Here is a 10,430-nt window from a genome sequence, read left to right as displayed (position 1 = left end):
AATTCAGTCCTCCAGAGACCCAGACAGTAAGGTTGCCTCCTTCAGTCTGAGTGCGTATGGGTCCGGAACAGCAGCCACTGTCTCCACGGAGCATGTGAGGGGATCTTCAGAGATGACTTCTGCGGGGAAAATACAATTCTGCCTCTCCAGCCTGTTGCAGACCTAGCTCGTGTCCTCAGTCAGGGCTGTGAAGGTGTGTTTATTCAGTTGCAAAAGGTACTTTATACTATCCTTGCACACAAGGGAGAAAGCCAGGCGACCATGACCCATCTCCCAGAGGACATCCTTGCTTCCTCTTCCTCTGTGTGATCTGTCATCAGTAAGTGTCCAACTCATTTCCTTTCCTCTAGAATTTGATTTTTCTCTCTTTTTCTAAAGTTTATTTATTTTGAGAGTAAGAGAGCATGCATACGCATGAGCCAGGGAGAGGGAGAGAGAGGGAGGGAGAGCAAGAATCCCAAGCAGGCTCCTTGCTGTCAGCGCAGAGCCTGACTTGGGGCTCGATCTCAGGAACTGTGAGATCATGGCCTGAGCCAAACTCAAGAGTCAGAGGCTTAACCAACTAAGCTACCCATGTGCCCCGCAGAATATGCTTCTTCTCTTAATGTTCGGGTGTAATCCGTTTTTCCCCTCTCCTTTAATTAGACACCAACATTTTTTTTCAGAAACTGTTAGAAAATTACATATGGCAAAAATAAGGTAATCAACCAAAAAAGTAAAAGTTTCTCTCAATAAAGTTAAGAATATGGCTTCCTGAAAAATATCTGTGAAATACAAATTTAAAAAGAAGGCAGAAAATGACAGAAAGTCATAATAAAATCCCAATCTGAAAAAAGTACCCCTGCTGTCAGTGCATCTGATAAACTGGTGAATAAAACTGTACAGGATTTCATGTGACAGGTTTCACATTAAAGGTTTGACTTTTCAAGGACTGAGATCAACCCTGCTCCAACATGAAAAATTGCCACCAAATGTGATCTGGCAGCCACATTTAAAACAGGTAAATTTCGGGGCGCCTGGGTGGCTCAGTTGGTTGAGCGTCCGACTTCAGCTCAGGTCACGATCTCGCGGTCCGTGAGTTCGAGCCCCGCGTCGGGCTCTGGGCTGATGGCTCAGAGCCTGGAGCCTGCTTCCGATTCTGTGTCTCCTTCTCTCTCTGCCCCTCCCCCATTCATGCTCTGTCTCTCTCTGTCTCAAAAATAAATAAAAATGTTAAAAAAAAAAATTTTTTAATAAAACAGGTAAATTTCTTACAGGACCTCAGACCCTATGTATGTTTTACCAAATAATTTGGTATATTGCCTTTTAAAGAAATCATACGGGTAACATTCATAAACCTGTTACTTTGGGGGCTTCAATTCTTGATTCTATGAATGTCTGTCTTTCTTTATGGGGGCAATTTTCACCAGGATCACAGGAATTCAGGAGAAACGGGAGGAGTGTGATGTAACAGAGAAGGTACAGCCTTTGACCCAGAGCCAGCATGGTAAGACTTCTGGTTCAGTTGCTAACCAATTGCAATCTTGGGTAGGTAACACCCTCTCTGAGCCCCAGAGAGGTTGTAAAATCAAACACGAAACCTTCTCCACATGGCTATTATGAGAATTAAATTGGGTAGGAAAGCCCCCAAGTCATAAAAGGAATCCCATAAATGTAAATTCCCTACCACCATTGCCCATTCTAGGTTTACAATCTACTGGAACTCTTCTGGGTCCCAAAGTGCTAGCAAATAAAACAATAGGTGTTTTTAGCGACAGACATTTCCCCACAGCTGGCACCTCTGAGATCCTTTTTTTGCAAATGACGGATCCTCGCTCTATCATCAAAGTATATGGTATTCGCATACTGATCAAATTTCAAAGGTTTCGGGAATTAGTGAAATCGAGAATTGTGTGCCATCACTTAGCTCTACCTCCTTCAAGAGACATGGTATTCAATGAAGGAGTTTTAAGTGGCTTTGTGGGTGCCTGTCTCACCCAAGCGTCACATCTTTGAGGCAGCCACAGGTGACAAAGTGATGCTGATGTAAATGGATCAGTCTTTCAAGACATTTGATGATTTCATAGTCGGGAAGTGCAAGACTGGTCATGTTCAAGCCCAGCATCTGGGAAACCACTTCCCTGAAGTCCACCAGCTGCAATATCAAACACACACATTAAGGGTGAGAACAAAACATGCTGACTACTGTTGGTCTGAATGCAACCAACCAACCAAACAAAACCCTGTGGAAAACCCAGAGGTACATGAGGTAGGCAAATTACTTACTGTCTTTTACCTTAGTCCTCTCGTTTATAAAATAAGAAGGTGAATCTACTAAATTCCCCCTACGGTCCTTCCGGGCACCAACTGTCAGTGATTTCACAGACACTTAGTGTGGCATTTCATGCCAGGTAGTGTGGCATTGGCTACCAAGTCAAGAATCTCAGTGAAAAGCAACCATGAATGAGACCCATGTTCTTACTTCCTGACGGAAATAACCATATGCCTACTTCCCAGAGCTGTTCTGAAATTCGGATCAAATGAAACAATGAATGTGTACATGTTCTGTATGCTAGGAAGTGCTTTACAAATGCTGTGGCTGTGCACACCGTTGATAAGTACGTGGAATTTTAAGTGGGCATGGAACCACTTAAACTAAAGGAAGAACAAAGGGCAAGAAAGTATGAGCTGATGAAAAGAGAAGGAGCTCTAAATAATGACCAGATGACATCACATAAACAGCCTCCTCACAAACCATAACATCGGACCCTCCGGGACTACTCTCTGTCGATCGCAAAAAGAAACATGGAGAGGTGACGAGCTTGGAGAAAATGGATGAAAAGATGCCTCATAGTCCTTCACATTCTCATCAACTGTGATTCTGCGCTAAAGCAGGAGCAGATACATCAGGGAGATCGGGCCAACCCCTTGCTAGAGGTACCTTCCATTTTGGAAAAGATGCAATCCAACCTGAAGACAGATGTTACCTCCAGGAAAACTAGCTTCCAAACATTCTCACCATGTGTTCATTCACATCCCAACCTCCTTCCTACGCTGAGTCCAATTTGGGGAACATAATACCCTCTCCCCCCTAGTGTCCCTGGTGAGAAAGTTTCCCTCAAACTTTTCTCCCCTTTCAAATATGGTCAAAGCTCTTAATTCCTGAGAGGGTTCCCTCTGAGAACACGCAGTTTATAGTTTGGCCTTCCTCGGCTCGGCCTGACACATGAGCCAGAGCAGAGGCAGCCAAAGAGAAAAAACATCCTAGGATGAGAGTCCACTCTCTGCCCTTTTGAGCTTCAGAAAGAGAGCGAGATGAAACCCAAAAGCAACAGGGGTCAGGCTGCCCGGTACAGTTCTTTGTGCGTGACCTCCTGATGTGCTCACCAGATAAAACTCTCCTCCTTGCAACCAGCCAGCGAGTGAGGACTGTTTTATGGCTTCCATCTGGGCTAGATTGGCCATCGAGTCTGGGTGCCACTGTTTGAGACTTGGGACTGTTTCCTGCCACTGATCTCTGCTGGAGATAAGCCTTCCCTCCTGAGGCTGAAGCCTGGGATGATGCAAACTTCAGAGGCAATCAGTGCGCATAATAAAAACCTCTCCACAACCAGAAACTGGCATTTCACAGGCTTTCCGCTGCTTTGATAAGAACGTCTTTTTTTTCTTTTCTACAATTCATGCCATGAAAATGTGAATTATTATTCTTAGCAGAGTAACTCATTATGGCTATTTTAGTGCCAAAAAGATGCTAGAGGGTAGACAGATACATTGAAATGATATAGAAAGCTTTGTAAATTGTTTTTGAAGAAGCATATGAGTAATTTTCAAGCTTTTGAATTGTCCTATCTTTCCTAAACAAGATGTCACCACCAGATTTCTACCCACCTGCTTTTCTCTCTTTTCTGCTTCTTCCAGAGATTTTTTTAGTGTCTTCATTTCACTGGTTACCACTTCTATCATGTTCCTGGCTCTCTCTTTATCCTCCTTAGCCTCATGCTCTGTAGAATCCAGTTCTGACTTGACAGACATTAGTTTTTTCTCAGCTTTCTCCTTCATCTTCTCAAGTTTGTCTCTGGATTTATTTAGGTCTTCAATGGCTTTGGTCTGTTCCAAAGTTTTAAGCTAAGAAGTTAAGAGAATGCCAATAATTTCTTTTGTATTTATTTAGGAAAGTTGTATCAACAAGATAAACTAGAAGTCAATGAAATTCACTTACTAACTTTTTTATGAATAAAGAATGGAATTCATCCCAGTTATATAGACTTTGCTAAGCATACCTGCTGGCCAAACATGTCTTAAGGCAGTTATAGTTTATAAACATGTCAGAGTACCATTACTGGAGGACGTAGAGTGTGAGGCGCTTTGTCTTTATTAGCTTAATATGTAAAATTTTTCCAGATTTGCTTACAAAAGAGTATGAATAAAAAGGTTGAAATTCTGGCAAATACTACAACATGGATGAACCTTAAAGACGTTACAATAAGTAAAATAAGCCAGACACAAAAGGACAATTATTGTATAACTCTCTTTATATGAGGTACCTAGGATAGGCTAATTCACACAGAAAGTAGAATAGAATTCCATCCCCAGTGGAGGAATGTGGAGTTATTTAATGGGCACTGAGTTTCAGTTTAGGATGACAAAAAGTTCTGGAAATGGATAGTGGTGATGGTCGCACAACACTGTGAATGTACTTAATGCTACTGAGTTGTATGCTTAAAAATGGTTAAAATGAGGGTGCTTGGGTGGCTCAGTCGGTTGAGCATCCGGCTTCGGCTCAGGTCATGATCTCACGGTTTGTGAGTTCGAGTCCCACGTCGGGCTCTGTGCTGACACCTCAGAGCCTGGAGCCTGTTTCAGATTCTGTGTCTCTCCCTCTCTCTGCTCCTCCCCTGCTTGTGCGCTCTCTCTCTCTCTCTCAAAAATAAATAAACATTTAAAAAAAAATTTTTAATGGTTAAAATAGTAGCTTTTATGTTATGTATATTTCACCACAATTTTAAAAAAAAAAGAACTGGAGGCAGTTTTCATATTTGACACAAAATTTTTAAAACTGACCATTAAAAATAAATATGAATGAGCTAGCACTTAACCCCCACTTGGATGACCATAATCAAAACGAGACACAATAACAAGTGTTGGCAAGGATGTGGAGAAGTCGGAGCCCTTACATACTGATGATGGGAAGCAGCTGGTGTAGCTGCTATGAAAACCAGTTAACCAGTTTTCAAAATGTTAAACAGAGTTAACACAGGACCCAGAAATTCCACATCCAGGTTTATATATTCAAGAGATTTGAAAACTTGTGTCATACAGAACCTGTATACAAAAAAACTGTATACAGCAGCACTATTCATGATCACCAAAAAGTCAAAACAACCCAAATACCCATCAACTGATGAGCAGATACATAAAATGTGGTCTCCCCATGCACTGGAATGTCATTTGGTGACAAGAAGAAATGAAAATCCTGACACCTTGGACGAACTCCAAAAACATTATGCTAAGGGGGAAAAGTCAGTCACAAAAGACCGCTGACTGTATTAGTCCATTTATATGAAAGATCTGGGAAAGGCCAGGGACTGGTGGGAGGGGAGATTGGGGAGTAACTGCTAATGGGTTTTAAGGATGATGCAAATGTTCTGAAATTAGATAATGGAAATTTGGTTCCATCCACTATAACACACACAACTTCTTTTTTTTTTTTAATGAAATTTATTGACAAATTGGTTTCCATACAACACCCAGTGCTCATCCCAAAAGGTGCCCTCCTCAATACCCATCACCCACCCTCTCCTCCCTCCCACCCCACATCAACCCTCAGTTTGTTCTCAGTTTTTAACAGTCTCTTATGCTTTGGCTCTCTCCCATTCTAACCTCTTTTTTTTTTTTTTTCCTTCCCCTCCCCCATGGGTTCCTGTTAAGTTTCTCAGGATCCACATAAGAGTGAAACCATATGGTATCTGTCTTTCTCTGTATGGCTTATTTCACTTAGCATCACACTCTCCAGTTCCATCCACGTTGCTACAAAAGGCCATATTTCATTTTTTCTCATTGCCACGTAATATTCCATTGAACACACACAACTTCTTAAGAATTTAGCTCCTTTTCCGGCAGAGAGGAGGCTGATGGCAGACATGCTTGGACAAACTCAAAGCTCCAAACTGGTTCCATGCAAGAGACAGGTAATCCTTGGGAAACTGACAGCTGCTGTGGGACTTGCAATCAAGAAGGCATAAAAACTACCACTGCAGCTTGGGAAATCCGTAGGCCATAAGATGTCAATAGTTGGTGGAGAAAGGAACTCTGAGTCCATTTTTGAGCCAATGACATTGCACTAGAAGACCTACCACTTGAGTCAAGTTAATGGCACCCACTAAGTGCAGATCTACAGAGGTGGACCTGGCAGATCATTCATGGATTTCAAGTTATCAAAACCCACATCTGAATATGCCTAGCATATTAGATACAGTATAATAGAGTATCGCCTCGACGGTGCTTCCCGAGTGTGATGATGTACAGTGGTCACATAGAAGAATACTCTTGGTCTTGGGGTGCCTGGGTGGCTCAGTAGGTTCAGCATCTGACTCCTGATTTCAGCTCAGGTCATGATCTCACAGTTCGTGAGATCAAGCCCCAAGTCGGTCTCTGTGCTGATAGCATGGAGCCTGCTTAGGATTCTCTCTCTCTCTCTCTCTCTCTCTCTCTCTCTCTCTCTCTCTCTCTCCCCCTCTCCCTCTCTGCTCCTCTCCTGCTTGCTCGCTCACAGACATGTGTGCTCTCTCTCTCAAAATAAATAAACATTTAAAAATAAATAAATAAAAGCTTTAAAATAATTTGTGACATGGCCCAGGAACTATATCAAATATCCATAATTCAGCAATTTGATCATCAACTTAAGAATTTAAAAAGAAGGAGGAGGAGGAGAAGAAAAAGAAGAAGAGGAGGAGGAGGAGGAGTATTCTTGGTCTTAAGAGATACCAGGCAAGTATTTAGGGGTAAAGTGTCATGATGCATGTAACTTACTCTCAGATGGTTCAGCAAAAATGAAAACCTCCCACCCTCATTAGGCAAAACACAGCAATCAGTAAAATTTAACAATTATCACATAAATCATTATGTGAAGAATAAAATACTGTCCATTATACTACTCTTGCAACTGTTCTATAGATTTGAAATTCTTCTTCTGACAAGAAGTCAGAAAAGGAAACTTTCCTCAGCCATAGCAATTTCTTACTTGATACATCTCCAAAGGCAAGGGAATTAAAAGCAAAAATGAACCACTGGGACCTCATGAAAATAAAAAGCTTCTGCACAGCAAAGGAAACAATCAACAAAACTAAAAGGCAACCAATGGAATGGGAAAAGATATTTTCAAATGACATAGCAGACCAAGGGCTTGTATCCAAAATCTATAAAGACCTCACCAAACTCCACACCCGAAAAACAAATAATCCAGTGAAGAAATGGGCAGAAAACATGAATAGACACTTCTCTAAAGAAGACATCCAGATGGCCAACAGGCACATGAAAAGATGCTCAATGTCACTCCTCATCAGGGAAATACAAATCAAAACCACAATGAGATACCACTTCAAGCCAGTCAGAGTGGCTAAAATGAACAAATCAGGAGACTATAGATGCTGGAGAGGATATGGAGAAACGGGAACCCTCTTGCACTGTTGGTGGGAATGCAAACTGGTGCAGCCACTCTGGAAAACAGTGTGGAGGTTCCTCAAAAAATTAAAAATAGATCTACCCTATGACCCAGCAATAGCACTGCTAGAAATTTACCCAAGGGATTCAGGAGTGTTGATGCATAGGGCCACTTGTACCCCAATGTTTATAGCAGCGCTTTCAACAATAGCCAAACTATGGAAAGAGCCTAAATGTCCATCAACTGATGAATGGATAAAGAAGATGTGGTTTATATACACAATGGAATACTACGTGGCAATGAGAAAGAATGAAATATGGCCTTTTGTAGCAATGTGGGTGGAACTGGAGAGGGTTATGTTAAGTGAAATAAGTCGTACAGAAAAAGACAGATACCATCTGTTTTGACTCTTAGGTGGATCCTGAGAAACTTAACAGAAGACCATGGGGGAGGGGAAGGAAAAAAAAAAAAGTTAGAGAGGGAGGGAGCCAAACCATAAGAGACTCTTAAAAACTGAGAATAAACTGAGGGTTGATGTGGGGTGGGAGGGAGGGGAAAGTGGGTGATGGGTACTGAGGAGGGCACCTGTTGGGATGAGCACTAGGTGTTGTATGGAAACCAATTTGACAATAAATTTCTTATTAAAAAAAAAAAGAAAAAAAAGAAAAGGGAACTTTCCCATGCATGATCAATACAACACACATCCTACTCGTAAACGATTTTTAATATATATATATAATTATAAATTATACAAGCAGCTGCTCTAAATAATATATTCCATGGATTATCAAACATTTTACAAATTGGATACATTACATGAAAGAAATCTATCAATTTTAAAACAAAGCTATCTCCCTTTAAGACAGAGATTCCCCTCATATGCAAACTATCTCCCTGCTGCAGAGAAAATGGACAGCAAAGTGGGAAGTTGCTGGGATTGGGATATTGAATTCAAAACCTTGTATTAACAGATACATGCAGCCTTTCTGCTCAGACTGGAAAAGCATTTACAGTGGGCTATCTACCAAAAGTGACGGAACACAGCTTGGAGAGCTGGAAGTACATAAATCAGGTCCTAATGAGAAGAATTCATAGCCAAGAATTTCTGAAAAATATGAGACATTATCACAATCCTAAGGGCTGCCTCAGTTCTTGTCATCAGGGAGCAAAGGCGAGTCAAGGAGCTCTGAGCCAAGCCACCAGAAACAGAACTGAAAGCCAGTGGACAACAGAGACCTCAGACTCCTAAATCAAACCCAACAAACAAACGAGATTCCTGGGAGTGGAGGCGTGGCTAAGCTGGTCTCTTAGTTCCCCCTAAAGGAGCCTCCCAGATCCCGCCCAGAGTTCAGCAAGAGCCTGTGCTGCTAATGGTCTTCCAGTGGGGCAGAACTGGTCATAAACAAGACTGGCATGCCACCCAGAGCCCAGCAAGGATGGAGAAGGTTCTGAGTGTCTTCCTGAGAGAAAAAATTTCAAAATCTGGTGAACGATTCTCTGTCATGTCAGAAGGTCTGAAGGCCCTCAAAGAGATGGTGATTAAATTTAAAATCTGATGTGTTGAATTCCCTCCCCACCCCACTCCCCAACCCCCCGGCCTCGAGGATCTAAATTCTCTCGCTGGAGGGTTTTCAAGAAACTGCATAGAAAATGCAAACCTGCAGGAAGGAGCTAGGCACCTCACACAGACTCCTTGAAGACAGTGGGGTAGCACAGCAGGAGAGTATCCCCACGGCCCAAAAACATGTTATGTCTCTACTAAAGAGAACCAACCACAGGTATCTTACTAGAAGGAAACTGAAGCTGAAATTAAAGGAAGGGGTTCATTTGACGTTGCAATCTGAGCACACTTCCACTTTTCTACAACCCATTCTTTAACCCATTCTACAACCCAAGAAGTTCTTCTTTGTAGGTTCTCCTTGGTGCACACATTCAAAGTGAGGAGAGCTCAAAGCAATTCCAAGCCAGTGGACCTACCTCCATTGAATCCAAGATGGTAGGTTACAAAACTATACATACAAACAAAGGCTGCCCTGACTGGGTTGGATATAGTTCTGGAGTGGAGAAGGAGCATGAGGAGAAGCTATCTTGTGTGGGAGATTATCAAGAGAGGTAGCAAGAGGGAGAGGCCTTTGCTGCTGGCTAAGGACTGTTATTCCCTTTTGGTGTTTTCTTAAGACACTACAATGAAGATAACAATGGCTTTTCATTGAGTTTTTGTCCCTTTTGTTGTCTGACTACTGATTTAAAGGCACAGCTCCCTACCAAAATTGGGCCACATGGTACATATGGAAAGCTGATACCTTTCCACCAAATATCTTTTCTTTCTTTTGTCCTTCCTGCCCAGAATACACCCATTTCTCAGGCTGACTTCATCTAAGTGAGGTCCAGGGACTAACTTCTGGCCAATGGAGAAATGCAAAGCATTGTATTGTTCCTGGAAAGTGGCCTTCAGGGTGTCCTCCTCCCTTTCCTCCTCACAGGTGGCTGGAATGAGGCCAGAGCCCCAGCAGCCAGCTTGTGTCAAGTGGCATTGAGGATAAAAGCTGTTGCTAGGACAGTGGAGCAGAAAGAACAAGCCAGGGTTGCTGATGACCCCAGAGCCATCCCACTAAGCATGGCATGTCTTCCTTTCCATGAGAAAGGAATAAACATCTCTCCTACCTAAGCCACGGTTATGAGGGGATCTTTCAATATATTCAGCTGAAACTGATCATAACCAACACAGGCTAAGAAGCAAATGGTGCTTTATGAGTTACACAAAGCGTTTTCTGGATCCTCTGGAGTGCTG

At 42.3% G+C, this 10,430-nt stretch overlaps 1 protein-coding gene across 1 annotated transcript in view; it reads right to left on the bottom strand.

Moving 5' to 3' along the window:
• Positions 1 to 1,150: 1,150 nt before the first annotated feature.
• CCDC170 (coiled-coil domain containing 170) overlaps positions 1,151 to 10,430 on the bottom strand; it is a 101,854-nt gene continuing 92,574 nt past the window's right edge. The window contains exons 10-11 of the mRNA XM_043592623.1: positions 3,868 to 4,104; positions 1,151 to 2,134 (exon numbers count right to left, since the gene is read on the bottom strand). Coding sequence (XP_043448558.1) covers positions 1,973 to 2,134; positions 3,868 to 4,104 — 399 coding nt within the window. The 3' untranslated portion in view covers positions 1,151 to 1,972. The remainder of the gene's footprint in view (positions 2,135 to 3,867; positions 4,105 to 10,430) is intronic.

The sequence above is a fragment of the Prionailurus bengalensis genome, chromosome B2 (genome assembly GCF_016509475.1).
Source record: "Prionailurus bengalensis isolate Pbe53 chromosome B2, Fcat_Pben_1.1_paternal_pri, whole genome shotgun sequence".
NCBI classification, from domain to species: Eukaryota; Metazoa; Chordata; class Mammalia; order Carnivora; family Felidae; genus Prionailurus; species Prionailurus bengalensis.
The sequence above is the reverse complement of the archived record's forward strand: the minus strand, read 5'-3'. Positions and strand labels throughout refer to the sequence as shown.